General features: G+C 30.7%; 3 protein-coding genes across 7 annotated transcripts; 2 read left to right on the plus strand and 1 right to left on the minus strand.

Moving 5' to 3' along the window:
* The first annotated feature begins 6856 nt into the window (after window positions 1–6856).
* Window positions 6857–9926, plus strand: LOC142549690 (SUMO-conjugating enzyme SCE1-like). Of its 3 annotated transcripts, none has more exons than XM_075658768.1 (5): window positions 6857–7071; window positions 7186–7269; window positions 8889–9041; window positions 9150–9263; window positions 9478–9926. In XM_075658768.1, the coding sequence occupies exons 1-5, from the start codon at window positions 6904–6906 to the stop codon at window positions 9640–9642; spliced, it is 684 nt and encodes a 227-aa protein (XP_075514883.1). In that variant the 5' UTR covers window positions 6857–6903; the 3' UTR covers window positions 9643–9926. The 3 variants fall into 3 exon arrangements, with proteins under 3 accessions (XP_075514883.1, XP_075514884.1, XP_075514885.1); XM_075658769.1 differs by having other exon boundaries at window positions 9505–9922; XM_075658770.1 differs by having other exon boundaries at window positions 9150–9244; window positions 9505–9632.
* A 5003-nt stretch (window positions 9927–14929) lies between these two features.
* On the plus strand, window positions 14930–15947 carry LOC142548264 (ethylene-responsive transcription factor ERF011-like). Its single transcript, XM_075656585.1, has one exon. It carries the CDS (start codon window positions 15256–15258, stop codon window positions 15715–15717), a length of 462 nt encoding a protein of 153 aa, XP_075512700.1. The 5' UTR covers window positions 14930–15255; the 3' UTR covers window positions 15718–15947.
* A 2753-nt stretch (window positions 15948–18700) lies between these two features.
* On the minus strand, window positions 18701–22173 carry LOC142549691 (CBS domain-containing protein CBSX1, chloroplastic-like). 3 transcript variants are annotated; one of them, XM_075658771.1, is made up of 9 exons: window positions 21906–22173; window positions 21719–21806; window positions 21520–21584; window positions 20728–20776; window positions 20347–20399; window positions 19882–19997; window positions 19708–19765; window positions 19481–19587; window positions 18701–19021 (listed from the first exon to the last, which is right to left on the minus strand). In XM_075658771.1, exons 1-8 carry the CDS (start codon window positions 22116–22118, stop codon window positions 19516–19518), a joined length of 714 nt encoding a protein of 237 aa, XP_075514886.1. In that variant the 5' UTR covers window positions 22119–22173; the 3' UTR covers window positions 18701–19021; window positions 19481–19515. The 3 variants fall into 3 exon arrangements, with proteins under 3 accessions (XP_075514886.1, XP_075514887.1, XP_075514889.1); XM_075658772.1 differs by having other exon boundaries at window positions 18701–19026; XM_075658774.1 differs by having other exon boundaries at window positions 21909–22172.
* Window positions 22174–22374: the final 201 nt, after the last annotated feature.

Below are 22374 nucleotides of genomic sequence, written 5' to 3' on the forward strand. Positions count from 1 at the left end.
AATAATTTTTATAATTATAAGTTTATACTACGTATGCAAATAGACTAATAAAAATACTAATTTTTTATATACTATTTACATATAATAATAAATCGATTTTGAAATAACAAAAGAACTCCAGTGATTATGATAATAGATTGAAAAATAATTAATTATTTTAATCATAAATTCACTATGTAAAATAATGATAAAGTTATAATTTATATTCAAAGTACTAAATTCAATTAATTTATATTAATATTTATTTAAAATATAAAATAAAAATCAAAATTTTATCTGCAAAAATATAATCACAAATAAATTAATTATTAGTTTCAATCAATCTTAAAAGACAAACTTAAATTAATTAAAACATAAATGTCTCGTGACTATAGAAACTAATAATTAATTTGACCTGCTCTAATAATTAAATAAATTTTAGTTTCTCGAAAACCGAAAGAATCTATTTGCTTGCTTGTTTGCCAACTGCTATTACAAATTTTTTTTTGTTCTACACTTAAAAATTCATATCAAATCAATGGATGAATGATAAAATTAAATACTGCAAATGATGTGCTTGAAAGTTTATATGAAGACGTTCATCAATTTATAGAATATGTTTCTTGTGAGACGGTCTTACGAATCTTTATCTGTGAGACGGGTCAACTCTACCGATATTCACAATTAAAAGTAATACATTTGACTCAAATAAGAGATCTGTCTCACAAAATACGATCTGTAAAATCGTTTCACACAAATTTTTGCCCAATTATATTGCATATTTTCAATATTCGATCACACACATATAATTTATTTGGGTGTGACTTGACTGATATAAGAGGTCAAAGACACGCCATTTCACATCAATGATAAAAACTTGTGTGAGACGATCTCACGAGTCGTATTTTGTGAGACAGATCTCTTATTTGAGCCATCCATGAAAAATATTACTTTTTATGTTAAGAATATTACTTTTTATTGTGAATATCGATAGGGTTGACCCATCTCACAGATAAAGATTCGTGAGATCGTCTCACAAGAGACCTAATTCACATCAATCTGTCACGTCAATTTTTCATTATTTTTTATATTTTATTTAAAAAATAATTAACTCACCATATATGGTAGATTGTTTAATTGGTTCAAACTACCTTGACTTATTAATTATTTTATAATTATATGGTAAATTGTTAAATTACCCTTGTTCTGAAGCATTGCCTACCTGCTTTCTGGGGTTTTTTTAAAAAATAATATATTTTTAAAACTTATTTATGAAAATATAACAGATTATAAAACATTATGAAAATATGACAATCCGGAGTTTGAAGTTCCGGATTCACTGTCCCAGTCAGAATCCGGGACAGACTGACACGGATTCTAAGAATCCGATTTTAATTTTTTTTTTAAAAGGGCAATCGGCGACGGTTTAACCAAAACCGTCGCTACGGCACGGATTTTCTGCCACAACGCATCTCATATTCATTTGAATCCGTGACACAATTTCATGCCTATAAATTGCAACGAATATTTGGCGAATTCATCCCATCCTTCAGCTCAACTTTTCGGTTTCGGCATTCTTCTTGTGCAGTTTTTTTTTTCTTCGGTCCGTGTCTTTTTTTTTATATATAAAAATTCGGTGATTCTATTTCCCTTATAAATTGCGTCGATCGTGTGCTTAACGGAATTCTTAATTTGATTTGATAGTTTTCTGTCGCATAACATAATTTGTGAGAATTGCACCGAGTCTCAGTAATTCGAAATTTGATTTTTGAGAATTGTGTTGAGTATCAGAATTTGAGAGAATTGCGTCGAGTCTAATTCAAATCTCTGTTTTTTCTTTCTATATTGAATTATTTTTTGTATATTATTTCTGATAATGTTTGTAATATGAATAACTACAAATATTTTGATTATACTAATACTCCAAATATTAATCTTAATATAAACGATTAGTTAAATAATTAATATCATAATATATTTATATTCTATGTTGAATTAAAAATTTGTTTAAACATGGATGCAAAAATTAGTACACAATTAATACTATTATTATCTAAATATAATTACTATAAATAAATATATTTAAATTACTGTCATTAGTATAAATAATGTAATTGTTTAAATTTACCGTAACTTAACAATGAAATGTTTAAAAAATGTTTAAAAAATTGTAAATTTTTTTCTAGCTATAAATAATTGTTTTCATATTTTAACAGGAACATGAAAATCTTAGTTTGTTTAATTCCAACAATGTTAAAAAAAGTTACCGCAACTTCTAAATCCCAAAACAAGTAAGATTCCCAAACAATAATAAATTCTTTGATTCAATAGTATGAAATATTGTTTGGGAAATAACGTTATTTTATTATTGTTTAGGAAAGAACATTTCTTATTTTTTTTAAATTTTGGGAATTAACGACGGTTTTTGGTTAAACCGTCGCAAATAGCGACGTTTAAAAAAAGTTACCGCAACTTCTAAATCCCAAAACAATTAAGTCCCAAACAATAATAAATTTTTTGATTCAATAGTATGAAATATTGTTTGAGAAATAAAGTTATTTTATTATTGTTTAGGAAAGAACATTTTTTAATTTTTTTTTTAAATTTTGGGAATTAACGACGGTTTTTGGTGAAACCGTCGTTATTAATGCAGTTTGCGATGGTTTGATAAACCGTCGTGGATAGCGACGGTTTTTGTTAAACCGTCGCCGATTTCTTTTTTTTTAAAAAAAATTAAAATCGGATTCTTAGAATCCGTGTCAGTCTGTCCCGGATTCTGACCGGGACAGTGAATCCGGAACTTCAAACTCCGGATTGTCATATTTTCACAATGTTTTAGAATCTGTTATATTTTAATAAATAAGTTTTAAAAATATATTATTTTTAAAAAAAACCCTGCTTTCTGCTTGCAGACGTGGAAATTTTGTAGACCCAAGCTGACCTCGGTGTGGTAAAAAGGCGTGAAGATATGAAACTGAAGCCTCAATTTTCGTTGCTATTTCAATTTCGAGAAATTTGTAAATTAGGTCGACCTCAAATCTTGATTGCAATTTTTGTGAGTCTAACCTAAACACTCCTTATAAAATATCCATATTCCTTAATTTTTAGAATTTGTATTATTAAACAACTAAATTTTCCGTCCTTCCTCTTTCATACATCAGGTATGTATCTTCTTGGATCTAAAACCTAAGAAAAATTAAAATTCATTCGATTCGGATTTTAATCGAAAATATAAAGAAATCAGTAGTAGCCACAGCCACAACAGCATCAAAACGTTGGATTTATCCAAAGACGTTTTGATGCTGTTGTTGCTGTCGCCACTTTCTGCTTTCTTCTTTGTATATATGTGTGCAAGATTGATCAAGAAACGTTGGTAAGTTTTCATAGTTTGATTACGATTTTAGATATATATATATCTTGAGTTTCATTCATGTTTTTTCAAGATTGTTTCTTGCAAGATATGTAGTCCGAGTTCAATTCATCGATCAGGAGAATATATATTATTGCTTGATTTTAATTTTACCTGGTAAATTCTCTCTACATTTGGCGGAATTGATTGCGGTTAGTGAAGGTATACGGGCAGTTATTTAATTACCATGGCAAAGATGGAGATGAGAAACGGATGCTGTTAATGTGGTTAAAGACATTGACAAGAATTATAATTTTGTACATTTGTACCGATCGATCGATCGATCGAGACTTTACTGTAAACGGCAAACCAACACCATGGCTAATGTGTTGGCCAAGAAGGCAATTCAAGACTCGGGTTCCTTTGAGTATTCGGATTTTGTTCCTCTCATTATTTGGCCCTTTTGTAAAACTTGATTTCGTCAATCATTAATTTTTTTTTTTTTTTAAAAAAGGTGGATTGACGTACATACACAGATTTTTTTTTAAAAAAATAAATCAACGTATATTTAAATAAATAAAAGATTTTGTTTTTAAAAATTTTGTGTACTAAAATTCAAAAATTTCATATTTCAACTATTATTATTATTTTATTAATCTTCTTACTAGTAATAATAAAATAAAAGATATGTGTTTGGATATGTTGTTGGGTTGAGGACACAAACAATTTTGATTTTGATGACAACAAAATTTGCTATTGTGTTTTTAATATGTTTAATCAAATGTGAAGTTGCTAACTCAATGTGGAAGTTGAAACTCGAATTTAGCAAAATTGAAAATATGGAAAGCTTCAGTCTTTCAGTGATATCTAACAGCTCATTGGTGCAAATGATAAGCCATCAACGCGACTGAATAGAAAACTCAAATTAGGACAACTCGTATTTCACGTCAGTTTAGCTAAATTGGATGTTATCCAAGCAAACTGATAGTTGCAAGACCAAACTGATTACAATAAAACGACAATCAGTTGAGTATGAGCAGTTATCGAATTTTGGTTAGTCCGATCAGTTTGGTTATCCAAACGAAACGATTCAATATGAGCTACGAAGCTAAGATGATGATCTACAAATCATTTTCATAGGTCAAAGTTGAATCGGAGTGTAAGATGCTAATAAATGATAATGAAGAGACGAGTTATGAGCAGATTGAAATCAGTAAAGTTGATTTCAACAGACCACATCAGTTTGGTTCAGTTGAGCAGTTGACCAAGTTCTGTTGAGCAGATGAGTAAAATTAACCAGTTTAGCAAATGAGCAAAACTGAACCAGTTGACAGACCAAAACTGAACCAGTTGATCAAGAGCAAAACTGGATGACCAGTTTAAGCTCGGAAAAATGTCCAACAAAGCAAAAATGACCATTTAAATAAATATCAGAAATAGTACAGAAACTTTTCAAACAGTCATATTTTTGTATCTATTATATATATCATCTCGGAGCCTATAAATACAACAATTTGAAGATCAAATACAAGCTTTGAAAGGGGATTTAAAACATGGACAACCCAGATGTGAACTAGAATGGCAGCAAGTTGAAGTGTGATGATATATTTGAGAGATACACACACTGTAATAGATTAAATCCCCACACGCGATCACTCAGACATATACATAAGAGTTGAGTTTCAAAGTTTAGTTGAGTGAGTTTTCACACGAAGATATGAAAAATTGTGTTTTTAGTCTTGAGATAAGAGACATTAAATATTATGCGGATTGTGTGGTTGCGACCTACAATCAAGAATGTGCTATAAATTTCAATAAGCTAAAAGATAAGTCCTAATTTGAAATGGATTTGTACAAAAAAATATATAAATCAAAGTCTTCTAGTGAATTATTTTTAAAGAGAAGAAAATGTGATATATGAGTTGCTAATCTCCGAACATCCATAAAAAAATTCATATATATTTATTTATCGCATTTAGTTATCATTTCTATTGTTTTAAAAATACATTATTGAAGCATTTTATGTGTTTTTCAAATACCAAAATATTGTTTACCAAATGTTTAACCAAAAATATTTTTATCCATTCAACTTGTAAATCTTTTAAATACATTACAAAATATTTAATCGATTTCTACGAAAAATTATCTTTAATATCTTTTATATGGTTTGAAAATCAAACTCAATTTAATCACGTAGTGTTGTAATAATAGCACTACTTACGGTATCCACATCCATAGTCATTAATCTATGTTATTAACTTTCTATCTCTTCAAAAAGTATGGGATCCACAAGCCAAATCGTTATATTAATATTTTTCCATTATTAATACACATTCACATTCATTTAATATCAACCTTCATTATTTATTGGTTTCACTGTCCATTTATTCATTTTTTTATTTATTTTACAATAAATATTATTGAAAATAAATAGTATTATTATTTTAAAAATAACTTAATATCAATATTGATTAAAATATTATTAAAAAAATGAAAAACTGTTGGGACTCTTTGATATCATTCTTTTAACTTATAAATTATAATTATTAAAAACATAATATTATTGGATTTATAATTATATATATATATATATATATATATATATATATATATATATATATATATATATAGTCAAAAGAGCCGTTTAGCCTTTTTGTTTTTGTTTTTTAAAAAAAGTAATGTGAATTAACGATATTAATTCTGATGAATTTTTTTGCTGACATGACAGCCAATATTAATAATCTACATACCACATTGATGCATGAATATTAATTGATGTTAATAATTATACATTAATGCACCAATGTGGGTGCTCTTACAGTGTGTTTGGCAACCAGGATTTGGGATGATTTCATGGGATTTGGAATTGGATTTGGAAATTCAAGTATTTGAAATTCCATTTGGTGTTTGATTTAAAATTTAAAAATAGTATTTACAAATCCATTTCTTGTTTGGAGAAAAAAGATTCGAATTTGGAATTTTAAAATTTTATTAATCTACCCTTAGAAATCATATTAACATAAATAACCCAAAGAAGTTTAGAAATTAATAATTCTTCTTTATTATTTGTGTTTGGAAATTCAAAAATTAATTATTATTTATTAATCATAATGCACATAAAATAATAATCAAAAAATCATCAAACAACTTAAAACTTTAACATGAAATTAATTATTAAACGTAAAAAACGAATTTGGTAATTACTATAATTTTTATTATATTAATTAGTTATATTAATTAATAAATAACTAACCAAACTTATAAAATTTAAACGAAATCTTTCAATTTCTAAAAATCAGTTAAAAAGAAAAAAAATCTAACCATTTAGAAATTTTTGGTGGAGAAATTTGACTCATGAGAATGATGTGTTGGATAAAAAAGTAATTGTTGATTTTTTAAAATTCAAATTCCATCAAATCTTATCAAATTTGATGGGATTTGGATATATTCATTGAAATCCCATAAAATTCTAAACAAATCCGAATATTTTTTTGAATTATTTTGCCAAATAATAAAAATAATATTTTAAAATCCAAATCTCAGCCGTCGGTTCTGACAAATGCCTTTTTCTCTATATGATCCCCCGTCCCGAAGCTCAAATCCAGCGCAAAAATCTGCTCGTGTCTTTTCTTTCTAGTCTGAAGAAATTTTGTGGATATTATTGTGTAATATCGTGTTTCGGAGAAATCGCGCTCGGACGGCTCGCTGAAGAACGAAAAGCCTGGCGCAAAAATCATCCTCATGTTCGATTGTGAATCTTTCGTATCTTATTGTTTGTTTTGATTTTTTTTTATTTATGTTCGTTGATTTGTTGTTTAATTCAGAAAATTTTATGTGAAATGCCTTCAATTTCTCAGGGTTTTGTGGCTAAACCGGAGATGCCGCCTGATGGTACAGTGAATTTGATGGTGTGGCAATGCGTAATCCCTGGTAAGGCCGGGGTAAGTATTTTACAGTATCTTCTGATGTGATTTTGATCAGTTTAAGGATTCCTAATGCATTTATTTAACGTTAGATATGTTTTCAGCATCCTTGGAGTTATAGGTTTATATGTCTAAATAGATATCTTTATATATGTACATGAAATGAATGATTATATACGGGGCTGGCTCTTGCTTACTGTTGATTATCATTTTCTTAAAACAGTGATACAAAAGTCCCAAGTTTATTATGTTGAAATTTGGCCCAATGTTATTTGGAGTTTCTTTGAATCTTTGATAGTTGTGGTGATACTGATAAGAAAATTGCAAAATTTGTTCCGTAAGTTGTCGTCTTTTCACTTTCGATCTTTAACTTGTCAAAGTTGGCATTAACCCCGTAACTTTCCTTTTTTTTTGTCCTATTCCACCAGGCGCTGGCGAAGCTATAAAAATGCCGACATAGCACTGAAAATGCTGATAGAAAATTGCTAATGTGTCACACTGCTCTCCGGTGAAATAGAATTAAAAATCAAAGTTACGTGACTTAGACCCTATTTTGACAAGTTAGAAGACGAGCTCATGAAAAACATGACAACTTGGAGAACTAATTTTCCCATATTGATATTCTGGTGGCAGATTGTTTCACTTTATTCTTCTTAACTCCTGTGACTTTTGTTCTGCTTTTTTCTTTGGTCATTATGTGTTTCATTGTGCTTTTTGGTTGCAAACCATCTTTATGTGATGGCTTGGGGATTTTTTCTGTTCTTTTTTTGCGCACATCGTATGATGGGGATGCAAGACATTGATCTTTGTATGTCCTCAGTTAGCTTAATTGTTTACTGGAACGAGGTTATGTTGTTTATGAAACGTAACTTGAATACAGTGTAAGCATAAAATAAAATTTGAAATTAATAATGAAGAGCAACTTAACAGTCATGCAGCGCGCTCGCATATCTTGATAATGATTGAAGATGAACAGAGAGTGCAATGCCCTGTTGCCCTGTAATAGTAATACTTGGTTTGATTAACATTGTTGAACTGTTGAAAATATTAGCATGGTTGCCTTACAATGCTATGACTTGGTTGGATATGTTTCTCCCAGTTATATGCGAAGTATAGCCAATCATAGATTAACAAGCCAGATATCTAGTTCCCTTTTTAGCATCCAAAAATTGGATGATAGCATATCGAATGCGAAGTTACACACACACACACACACACACACACACACATCCGTGTTTGAGGAATGTGAAGTTCAATATTTATTTGATCAAAACTGACAAATCATAACATTTTGTTGTCCCTATGTGATTATGAGAAGTTCCATTAATCTTGAAGAATGCTTCAAGAGCTGAAATTTTTTAGGTTCAGATTTTACCTGAGTTTGACCAAGCAAAACCTTATCATTAAAATCGTTATGTGATCAATTTAGCAGGAGAATTGAGGATATTCGATTTCTTGTGCCACTGTTTAGGTTGAGAACTTGAGATTGTTGAGTTCTAAGTGAAATTTGCCAGTTTTGATGGAGTGATGTTCATAATTTCTTAGTTGATGGCTACTAGCAGTCATCATCTTGTAGTTAATTTACTTGTCCCTAGCAGGATTGTTTCTTCTGTGTTTAATTATCAAAACTCTTGCAGTTTGATTGGGAAGGAGGTTTTTACCCTTTTACAGTGCACTTCAGTGAAGATTATCCAAGCAAGCCACCAAAATGTAAATTTCCCCAAGGGTTTTTTCGTCCTAATATATACCCATCTGGAACCGTTAGCCTGTCAATCCTAAAGGAGGATAGTGTAAGTACATTTTGTTGCTTTTAGCCACATGACAATTATTCGCACACTGCTCACTTCTTCATGAACTGCAACTCAGAACTTTACTTGTTTGTAATTTCTAATCAATAGGGGTGGCGACCAGCCATCATAGTGAAGCAATTTTTGGTCGGCATCCGGGATTTGTTGGATCAACCAAATCCATCTGATCCAGCACAAACTGATGGGTACCAACTGTTTATCCAGGTCCTATAGCTTTTCTATCATATTACCTATCTTACACATGTTCATGTTGCGTGCTTTCAATCATAATACTTAGTTTGCATATTTTTCAAAGTCCATTTGGAGCATACAAATATACAATAATCATAATTAGTTCAGAGGGTAGGCTAACACCGGGAATGCTATTAGCTACGTATGATCTTCAAGTAGATGGAGTTTCAAATTTGGTGTTGGCTAGGTTTATTCACTCACTGCAAACATGAAGGATGCCGTTGACTACAAGAAGAGGGTTCGGCAGCAGGCCAAACAGTACCCACCTCTTATTTTAAATGAGTACATATTTGTTTCCCTTTTTTTATTGTCGTTGAAGTTTTTAGAAAGTTTTTCTCACAAGGGTTCTTGAATATACCGTCCCACCATGGATTGTGAAGGAACTGCGTAGCAATGCTAGTCGGTTTGAACTGGGTTCGATACTGAAATATGGTGCTTCTGATGTTGTGTGCTGGTTTGATACTTGCTGGTTTGATACTGTGTTTTAGGTGCAAATTGAAATTTGTGCGCCATTTAATTTAGCAGAAACCCTTTTCGCAATTTAATTTATACCGAATAATGTTCTTTATGTACCTCAAATATTTCATTAGTACCATTAAAAATGTATATTATTTAAAAACAGACATATAAAAACCATACAAGAGCAACATAGCTTCAAAATTATACTAAAAGCGCGTAATTTGATCTGCCAAAAAAAAATTGTTGAAGAGAATTATCATATTTTCCAAACATGAAAAAAATTAAACTTTAAAACAAATTTCTTTTACATGAGCAAGGAATCTTATCCTTGGATTTTATTTAGTAAGAGAAGCCTAAACCACCTTTTAAACTTTCGTAACTTCAAAGATTAGGTGACTCAGTTATATTTACTTTCAACTCATTTATATAATAATTAATAATTTAACAATGTATAAAATAATCATATCACAAGATACGTGTAGGCTCTTAAATAATTATACCAATTTTTTTTCTTTTTCACCTCTATTTAATATAATGCACTGTATTTGTCTTACTTAAAGAAAGGCTTATGAAATTATTGTATGACCTTTTATTTCTTTACCAACTATTGACTTTATCTGCATCGTTATTGTATGTGAGCAGCCAACATGTATCATTCTCAAACTGTCTACTTCTCCCCGAAGGTTAGGGTATGAGCAAGAAAATTTATTTATTTTTTATTTATTTTAAATATTGTATATTGCGATTGTAATAAAAAAAAAATTGTAATAGGATTGTTAATTCATGTCCTTTTAATTCGTGTTCAAAAGTTGGAACTGAATCATTGAATTGGATCTTAGTTAGAAAAGATTTGTTGATTCCCTGTACTCTGTTTTGCAACAGATACTGTGGACTAGTACATATATCAGCCACTGTTGTCCAAGATTCCCGGATTTACAATCTTATTATATCACTTGAATTTGTAATTAAACAAAACCTGATTGAATTAATTTCTTTGTAACCACGTGTATTTCATGGGGTTTTACTGTGATACTTCCGATAGAGTAATGCTTTTTTGTAAAACCATAAACAAAAAACATAAATAATTAGTAGTGTTTTTTTTTTCCATATTGTAAAATTCAACCTATACTATTACTTTTCTTTAATGGGAAGATTTGTTAATTTTAAATTAATCCGATTAAAACCAACATGTACGTGTACGTATTGAATCTATATATTTCGACCGCTCTCCGGTTTCTAAGTTTTTAATGAGAAGCAAAAAAACATGAAATTCTTACAATTATAGCATATCCAGTAGTAAGTCAAATATTGCTAACATGGTTGATATTGTTGGTTGTCTCGTATTGGTTGGATAAAATTCTTGAGAGTTGCATTTATGGACTTAGACAATATTCTCTCATTGAGCTGACTTTTGATATTAAGTTAGATCCAAGTTCCAATCTTATATTGGTATCAAAGCTCAAGATCCACCTCTATGTGTTGGACTGTGATAAGCCCAAATCTTATAGAGATTTAGGGATTTTATTTGTGTTTATCTAGTCTTTTTATCCGTAATTATATGCTTATTTGAATTAATAATTATATATTTGAATAAAAGAGAAAAATGCTTAAATTGAGAGATAAAATAAATTTACAAGACTTCAAAGGAAAAAATACCAAAAGAAAGGAAATAAAATATTTATATTTTATTCCTTGAGAATATTGAAGTTTTGGAAAAAAATATATCTAGATCTTGATAAAGATAAAGCCTCATCTTTGAAAATAAAATCTACAATGTTATCTACAAGGTTTAAGTTGGAGATGTGCATAAAAGAAATTGGAGAAGGATGCCCATTTAGGAGGATAAAAGGGAGGCAGAAGCGTACAGAGAGGAAGAGAGCCATAACAGCATAGGAAAGGAGAGGAAGTGCAGAACGGAAGGCTACAATGAAGAGCAACAGCGCGGAAGAAGAATTGAAAGAGGAAGATTGAAGGCAAAAGTAGGAGGAATTCCTCAACACGTGTCAAATAACTGAGAATTCATTTCATTCTTTATCAACTATGTTTTCTTCATTAAATTTAAACATGGATTTGTACTTTTGTTTTGAATTTATGGAGTAGACTTTTATAGACTAAAGCCACGATACGATCGAGACAAATTATTTTTGATGTTTTGAGTTTGATTCAATTATATTATTTATTTTTATTCATTGATTGATGTCGTTTATCACGTGTTCTTGTAATCTGGCCAATTAAATTGAATATTCGTTGGTTAATCTAAAACCGAAATGCGATAGATTAATATTTGCTTCATACATCAATCAACACATGGTTAAACCGACAAGAAATAGTATCCGATTTCAGTGTGAGATTTTAGGTTGAAAAACCGGAATTTTACAACGACTTAATGCAGTTGAATCTAATTAAATTCAGTTAGGAATAATTGAACTGTTAGATTTATTAATTCGAGAAATTATTTAATAGATAATTTTGGGAATTTCGTCGTAAATAAAATAATTAAATTATTGAGTTTAAATTTGACACGTGAATTATAAGTTTGTCTCGGTATTGTTGTGCGCATTAGTCGTTTTTAAATAATTTGAATTTTCGTCTAAATTAATAGTTTGAATTATTTTTGATTTAGTTAATTTATTTAAATAGTTTAATTTAATTTCGATTAATTTATCTCATCTCACTTGAATTTGATTAGCCTAAATTAGGAAAAATAATTCATATTTAGTATTTAAACATCGATATCTGTGGGTACGATACCTGGACTCATCATTCAATTACTATTACTTGACCTAGTCCGCTTGCTATATTTATTTTCAACCGAAATCATCGATCAGGCTGCTCATAGTTGAGCCATCCATTCTGCTCATAGGTGGGTCATTTGTAAACTACATGTTCCAAATGTTCATTTTTGGGCATCGGTTTGAAAAAAATCCATGGGAGTTACATATATGGACTTGGACAATCCTCCTCCTTGAACTAACTTTAGGGGTTTAGTTAAATTAAAGTTCCAATCTTAAATGGTTGATATTATGTCAAAAGTACCCTATAAAGAAAATGACTAAATTGTAAAAGAAAAAATTTATCGGACTCAAATATAAATTTGACAAGTTAGAAGACTAAGATCACAATTAAAAATATGGATCAAATTGCAATTTTTACCAAAAATTATAGAAAATATTAACTATGCTAACTTAAATATTTTAAATCATACAAAAATCTAAACATCACCATGATGTTTCAATCACTTTCCTAACAAATTATTACATCTCAAGTTATAATTTAGTATATTAACATAAAAAACAATTGAGCGTATATTCCAAACCATTCTTCTATTATTTCACAAATTCATTACCTTTTTTTTGGACAATATAATATAAAATTATATAATAAGTACGAATATTTTTTTTACAATTGTAAGTTCCATAAAAATAAATAACAAATGGAACATAATATTTTAACATTGACTTTGCAATCATCTGATGCAAAAAATATATATATATATATATAATTACAAAATTACAATATATATATATATATATATATATATATATATATATATATATAATTACAAAATTGTTCTGAAAATCACAATTTAATTAAAAAAATCAAATTATTGTTCAAGGATAATAGTTGTAACAATTTATTATTCGACATGTTTAATCTTATTAATTGATTCGTAATTTAATTCTATATGTTGACTTTAACACCTTCATTAGTTGCTCTTTCAAGCATATTAAATGAAATGCGTCAGATATTTCTTTGAAGCCATAAACTATTCAGCAATAATCAGGAGCCTCAAAAAATTAAATCCACCACATAATATCCGAGATTCAAATATTCAATGATTATTAAAAATAAAATATTGCAAAAATTAAATGGATAATTCCATACAATTTAATTTGAACCATTCGTCAATTAGTTCCACTGAGCCGGCAGACTAAGTTGGACGACTTACCTCTGAACTTTGAATATGCCAACAGAAATTTGAAAAAAATACGTGACTGTCACTTGAAAGTGACTTAATTTTTTATTTTCAGATTATTAGTCATACATATAGGTAAAATATACAAATCTCTTACAAGTCAACACTTAATTGGTATATTAATGTTATAATTAAATCTAAATTTGAACATATATCCTATGTATGTCGTAAATTATAATTAATTAATTAATGAACGTATAGACATGTAGAGTTGCTACTTATAAATTAACTACTAGTCGTGCATTAAATTGGGAGAAGATCGAATTTATATATATATATATATATATATATATATATATTGTTGATACCAAACAAACAAAATACAAGTGAAGTCAAGTCAAGCCACAAGGGTATCTTTCAACTTGCCGACCACCGACCTAACCACCTCTAAATTCTTAAACATAAAATTTATAAAAATGCGTATGTAATTATAAAAATTATCACTTTCATCGTCTAAATATATTTGACTCTTCCTTCTTATATGAATTTTGATGTACATAAGACTAAGTTTGCAATCCATTGCTAACTCAAAGACAGATGGATTATTTATATTTTCGATAAAATCTCGTGTAAAATGTGAATTCATCCACACAATATTAGTGACAATATCTACTGTTATGTGTTGGATTGTCCAATGAAAACCCGATAATGTAATTTCACGTTCCAATTGTTCATTTTTGGTGTGAGAGGATGTGTTAGATGTGTTACATCGACTGAATTAAGTTTTTGGTTGTTGTATATCTAGATTTAGATAAATTTTGTTTTGAATTAGCTTGGGAGGTAGATCATAAACTCAAGTTAATCATTTAACTTTATGATTACAAAATTGAACATAGTAAAAATTATTTTCCGAAAATTTCTCATTGTTCAATCCTTTTTGGTCTCGTTTACTTTTCTTTCTTCGACCAAACATTACTAGTACACCTAGGTTTTGTGTTAAACATGTGTCTTCGCTATATCACAAGTAAACCTATCATTGGAAATTTCTTTAATGGAAAAAATTTAAACTTTATGCATTATTTTAACGTAAATACGAAAATTTACACCGGCTTAAAAATTAATTCGCCTATTTCACCAAATTCTGAATTCTCATAAAATATAATGGATGAATATTAAGAAGGGCTGACGTTGTAAAGACACACACACCGATACACATATATGCCCCAAACAGTCTACTGTATATATATATATATATATATATAAGTATCCTAGAGAGAGGGGAGCAACTAGCTAACGTAACGATGGAGAGAGAAGAAGATTTGTGGTGGTGTCGGTGCATTTTGTAAGCTAGTTTTCGCTCATTAAACTTGCTTTTAAGGATAACTAACGTGTCTGTACGCCCAGATGACAAGAACCTTAATCCGCAAGCCGCAGCCTGCCAAACCAACGCCAGATTTCACAGCTCCTCGCATGTCTCACGTTGCTATTTCTGTCTTTTCTTGAGGTCTTTCCTCCTATTTAACCGGGACCCTGTACTGCCTAGAAATCACCTAAAAGAAGAGGGTTTTCTTGGGCTTGCAGCAGGCAGACATGGAGGATAGCGGCGTTTCTGAGCCTGGCGGCGCGAGCAGGGCGGTGAGCCGGAGGAGGATCGACAAGCCATACAAGGGCATACGGATGCGGAAGTGGGGGAAGTGGGTGGCAGAGATAAGGGAGCCCAACAAGCGATCAAGGATTTGGCTAGGGTCTTACTGCTCCCCAGTGGCGGCGGCGCGGGCCTACGACACGGCTGTGTACTACCTCCGCGGGCCAACGGCAAAGATGAATTTCCCGGATGAGCTGTCCGCCGTCGGGCTGCAGGACCTCTCCGCCGACTCCATAAGGAGGGTGGCGGCGGAGGTCGGTGCTAGGGTGGACGCGCTGCAGAGCGGCGGAAAGAGTGAACATGCAACGAATCATCAGCCGCCGATGCCTTCTTGGTTCCATGATGAGATTGATCTGAACAAGGAGCCCGAGACCGAGACCGATGACCCATCTGTTGAATATAGGTGAAGATCTGGAAAAATTCAAGAAAATAACTACATACATAAATATATATATTATATGGATTATGAAAGTATATGTATTTTGTTTAATTATTATTGTTGTTGTTCTTAAATAATTGTATTAAGCTTTTGATGTTAATTTAGTAGTTCATGAGTTCATCAGAGGTCGTGTGATAGTACAATTAAACAGGCACCTCGTAGCTGTTTTTAAATTTCGATACAACAGTTTTCTTAGTTCGTTCGCACTAATTAATGTTTGTAAATTAATGAGTGATTATAATTATTAGTTTCTTGGTTAATGTAAGAATTAATGTTTCGATAGAAAAATATTATATTGCATGCGATGGCAGGTGTCGATGATAATTGGGGGGAGTGGGATCCGAGTGATGAAGGGGGGGCGATGAGGAACAGCCATGGCCCTACGTACCGATGCTCTATTTGGCTGCAAGTGGATATTCGGGAGGTTAAATTTGTTTCATCTTACTTGAAACATCTTACTTAGTAAGAAATTTACCAAAACTATTATACAAATCCAACTGTGTTTTGTTCATTTGAGTATAGTCGAAAATTTTTATTTTTCAATTTTATTTCATCGTAACGTTAACATGACATCAGATGCTTAAATAAGATTTGAGGTCGTATATGTCTGCAATATTTGGTGTCACGTTGACAATAATTGTCGGTGCATACTCCAGAAAAAGAACAGATGATATGAAAAAAAAAAAAAATTGATTACTTAGGATAAAAAAAAAGACTAGTTTGTATATTGGGATGGATTTAGTTGTTTTCCTAATTTTTATTTTTCGTGAAGTCGTGGATCCTTTTTCCAAAAAATATATGTATATTGAACTTTATTGTTAATAGATATTTTATTGCAGAAGAGATCATGACTTGGGATTATATTTTATCTTACATGATACTTTTTATTATGGTAATTGGTACGTGTTGATTGAAAATTTATAATGTGCTATAAAAAATTCACACCAACTTCTTAGATTGTCAGTATTTTTAACACATGTTTTGTTAGACGATCTCACATATTTATATTCGTGAGATAAGTCGATCTGAACTATATTCATCATGAAAAATATTTTTTCACGAGTTAAGTTAATTGGATCGGATGTCCGTTTCGCAAAAGTTGTTGTGATTTTTATTTGTGTATTAAAATTTAATAAAAATAGAGAATTTGTTTTGGTATGATTAGCTAGATCCCAATCTTTTGGCGTATTTACATGAATCTTATATTTTCATCTTTTGTGTAAGTTTATATTATTAAATGGTAACTTTCAGTGTCAAGCTTCCGATAAAAAGTAAGTCTGATTGAGGGAGGCACACAATAGGCTTGGCCACATTATCATAAAGTATTGATATTTAGATGTTTGCATAGATTTTATTTTCAATATTGACAAAAGCTTGTATGAGAGGATTCTACATGTCGTATTTTGTGATACAAGTCTCTTATTTGGATCATCCATGAAAAAGTATTACTTTTTATTGTGAATATCGGTATAGTTGACACGTCTCACAGATAAAGATTCGTGAGACCGTCTCACAAGAGACCTACTCTTCAATATTAGATACACGTATTTATATACGTATGTAAGTATATACATATAATACATAGAAAACACACGTGTGTATATATACTTTTTTAGTCCATATATATATACATATATATTACTATATATTATATTTATTATACGATCTATAGTATCTTAATTTCATGCTATCTTTATTTTATTAAGGAAGAACTCTTTATTATTTTTTTTTGGAAAAAAAATTAGGAAGAGTTCTTGAAATTACGAAAATGTGTGGGAAAAATTTTTAAACAAAAAAATCGCGAAAGAAATCTATAATAATATATTATTATAATTTATTGTTATCTATCAATTATCACACATTCCATTACAAGTTATTTCGTTTCTAACAACTTAATATAATTTATAATTTACCATACTGTATTACTAAATATTAAATTTTGTGATAATTATTAAAACAATACTTTATATATGGAAATATATACGCACAATGCAAAAGTTAATTAACTTAGTTTTCCTTAAGAGTGTGCGTTCCTCCATTATATATATATGTGTGTGTACTGAGTAAACTGAATGAGTCTTTCACACACACACACAAATACACACAAAAGATAAAGAGTATGTCTCTTGTGAGACGGTTTCACAAATATTTATCTGTGAGACGGGTCAAACATACTAATATTCACAATAAAAATAATACTCTAGCATAAAAAGTAATATTTTTTCATGGATAACCAAAATAAGATATTCATCTCACAAAATACAACCTGTGAGACCGTCTCACACAAGTTTTTTGCTAAAGATAAATGTCGCCTATCACCAATTATTATTACTATTATTATTATTATAGTCCAGAGATGTATGATAAATGGCATTTTTTTGTGTTAATTATCATATTGATATATAAACTATTGAAAATAACTTATCAATTCATAAAATTAAAAGAAATGAAATTTCATTTGACAAGTCACTTGCCAATCTCGGCTTGAAAAATATCATCGGGAACATAAATTAATGACCAATTCTAAATTTTTATGTGAACGATTGAAAATAAGAAAACATTTATCTTAGAATTGATTAGGTGTCAATTAATAATGAAAAAAATATATATAATTAATATTAAAAAAATCAATATATGATAAAAATAAGTAACACTCCTGTCAAAATCATTTAACTGTATTAAGATAATTCAAATACATGAAACTCAAATTCTCAACCTAAATTCATTGTATAAGTTAAAATGATAGGCAAGGTATTTGAATTTTTAAATTCTCTATATTGAAATAATTTGAAATGATCCTAATAATATATCATTTCAAATAAATAATTTTTCAAATACTTTATGCAAATACGACTTTATAAAATCCCATAACAAATTAGACAGCAAAATTTACATTATGAAAACACAAACCTGAGCAATTGCAAAAATCAAAGCAAATTCTGATGAAGGAATTTGCCTCAACATCAAATCATTCACATTATATGTATAGATAGATCAGTCACATTGGAAGAAATACAAGTCTCCAACCAATATCATTAATATTGATTCAATACTAAGTAAAGCCAGAAAGATAAGGCTAAACCTATACGGATGGCAAGCACATACAATCCTTGACGATGAAAAAATTTCCAAGAAACACAATATGAATATCCCTTTACAAGAATGCGCAACTTTTGCCATCCATGAAGAAAATGGATAACTTACATTTTGCTTCGTGTAAAGTTCGTCCAAACTTGCGAAATCTCTTTCGAGCATGAGTTGTGTGCCTGATCCTACTCGACAGTAGGTTTTTGGGAGAAGGATTTAGCAAGGATATCGAAAAGAAAATATATTTACGAATGTAAAACATCATTTTGAATTCAAATTCAAACATTTTTGAACATGATGGGAGTTTTTGGATATATTTCATTCAAACTATATATATATATATATATATATATATATATATATATATATTACGAAATAATTTTGCAATTTCAACCGCCGGCTAAATCATGGGAAATATACAAAAAATAACGACGGTCTATCAGAAGTAGATGCACAAGACTCAACAATAAAAAAAGTATGTTATTATAATAAGGGTCCACTAATCAAATAAGCTCAACGTTAATAGTTAGTTACAACTATTATTGGAGTGATTTTTTGTTGTTGGTTTAACTTGGGGCTTATCTTGCTCCCTCAAGTTCTGTAGATGCAGCTCCTTAACACTTGATAAATGGGGAAAGAATTACCTCAAGTTTTTTTGCATATGTACAATTTTAGAAGCTCATGCCTTTTCTTCATCTTGTTTAACTTGCAGAGCAGCTCTCACAACATTACCTCGAGTAATGATGCCGACCTTCAAAGCAGCGAAAGTTAGTCAATCAGGGAGGAGAAAAATGAACTTTTCCTAAATAATAGAATAAACATAAATATATATATAAACGCGCAAAGGGAAAAATGTCGTTTTGGTGATTACCAGCTTGCCATCCCCATCGACGACGGGAAGGCGGCGGTATTTTGTCTTGAGTAGCAACCTGATTATAAATGCAAGTTACATTTGTGACACTCTGGCGTCTAGCCTATAAAAACACGGGAAAAGGGACAAAAACTTAAATGATACTATTAAATAAATTATATGCAAAGCGACAACCTTGCAGCATCATCGAGATTGGTGGCTTCACGAACCACCAGCGGAGCTGGTGTCATCAAATCACCGACCACTTTTCCGTTGGTTTTGCTAAGCAACTTTTGTATTTCATTGAATATCTGGCGCGGATTTTCATCGTTAGAGACACGAGAATTTAATGGGAAACATTCTAAAAATAAATTTCTTACGGCAGCATCCCATGTGAGCATGTACATACGGAGTAAGGGGATAATCAACAGCCAATTAGTATCAGAAACACGAGAACTTGATTGGATGCCTTAAAAAGATTTCTCACCAATTGAAAAACTCTTTGTTAGACATACAATCATGGAATTAAAATAAAGTTTTTTCGCTTCTTCTTAACCTATTTATTCCCATGGATAGCATTGATTTATAACTTTTTGCAAACTGCTCTGCACCAGTATATAAAACAAGAGATATAAACTCAAGAATCAAATTTATATATACTTTCCAAGTGCTGTCAACTTCAGGGAACATGTCTGTATCCGATCTTCCAGTACCTGATAGTAACGTGGGAAAATTCTTTATTGTTAAGAACTGAATGCATCTGTACACAAGCAGTTTTCTAAAGTCTAAGGCACACATCAAGGTATATATACATAAAATAAAAGGAGAACAAATTAAATCAGAAAAAAACCTAAATTTTATAAAGTTCCATACATTTGCTCTTTCCATCGAAGAACCTAACAAATTCTTTCAAGTCGCAGTGCAAGAAGTCAATAAAAATGAGTTGGATAAGATGCATGCAGGAAAATATTTAAGGAGAATGAAAAACTGAAGCCATCTAATTAGAGAGAATGAAAGTGATAAACGAAGTAAATCATTTACCTGAGACAGAGTCCAGCGCTAACAAATCATAGTCCGACACAAGACCAACCTGGATAAAAAACGAGATCAGTCATGCCTAATTATCATATGACATTTTAAAAATTATATATTTGGACTTTTTCAAAGTTACACATGGCATAAAGATCACAAACATGTAGAAAGAATGAAATGTGGGGCAAAGAAATGGGAGTGTTTCTCAATAGAAGCCAATATTACACAATGAAGTTTTGCAGCTTTCCAGCATAGAGCAAAGGGTTAATGAGCTCTTTTACAGGCAGATATGTCACAACATCAGTAAACTGAGATCTTCTAACTAGATTATATCTCCCTGTGCCACCATGAAAATGGTCCATCTATTCTCATCAACATGGTTTTGAAACACACAAGTTCACGAGATTCATATTCTTAGTTTGTGTCAGTCAACCCTTTATTCTAATTAAGTCTATCGAGTTCGAAGCAAATTTTTCCAGTCTGCCTTCTCAATATAATTGTTCAATGATGAAACCAGCTTTCCTCTCTAAAACATCGGGAAAAAAAATTAGAGTATGTGTACGGAGCAGAAGAAAACGTAGTCCAGTGTTATAACAACCAATATCATTATAACCTTATTCCAATATTTTATTCAACTTATGAAGCAATAATTCAGTACTTGCCTAAACATATTTCAATCCAAAGTAATAGATCAAAAAAATTATTACCATCAAAGAATTTTCTACCAACAGGGAAAAAATAATCAAAACAGTTGAAGTTGAGAACTTTCTTAAAGATAAGAACCAAAAAATAAAAACTTACCAACTTCCACTCATCATCAATCACTGGAAAACCAGTCACCCTGTTTTCAACAAGAATTTCCAAAGCTGTTCTAACAAAAAATAAATTTTAGAAACAAAAAAAAGTAGCAAATTAAGCATTCTTAAATCTTTATTACTATCAAATAATCTTCAAGATAACGATGAAGCAAGCAACTATGTGAAAAAGTAAAGACAAAAACCTTGATTGACAGTAGTGGTGGGCTTCACAACATGCAAATGTTCTTTCTTTGTCATGAAATCACCCACAGTGTACACCCCATTTGTTGGCTGTACAAATTTAGTAAGAAAAATGTGACACAAAATCAAACTAACATTCGAAAAGATTAAACAAATGGAAATAAGGGAATAAGGTAGCAAAATGGGAACAACTTTGGCAGTCAAATTGGAGTCACCGGCAGCCACAACGAGCCCGTGTGAGCTGGAAATTTTGACGGATACTGAAAGAAGATTTGTGGGTGGCGACAGTTTCCGTTCAAGCGGGTATAAGAAGATGCAGGGAAGCTGGAGGTGGCACGCGGCGGAGGTGGGACGGAGGGAAGATAGGAGGAGAGATTCCGGCAGCGAAGCTGACATCATCATGGTAATTCGTGAAGGCGGTGGCCTCCAGCGGCGGGATTTAGAAACGGCAACAAATAAAATATCTTCTCTGGTCGGAAATATTTTGGCCTCAATGAAGGCCCAACTTGAAAGGGGTCAACGGGAAAGTTGGGTTTGGACCTATAATTTATTGAAAGAGGCCCATTCTTTTTTCTTATCATGCAGGCCCAGACCACTTTTTATGAACCCTGATTTTTTAAAAATTATAATAATTGGAGTTGCGATTTTCTTTTACTTG

The sequence above is a fragment of the Primulina tabacum genome, chromosome 6 (assembly GCF_025594145.1).
Source record: "Primulina tabacum isolate GXHZ01 chromosome 6, ASM2559414v2, whole genome shotgun sequence".
Classification (NCBI taxonomy): Eukaryota; Viridiplantae; Streptophyta; class Magnoliopsida; order Lamiales; family Gesneriaceae; genus Primulina; species Primulina tabacum.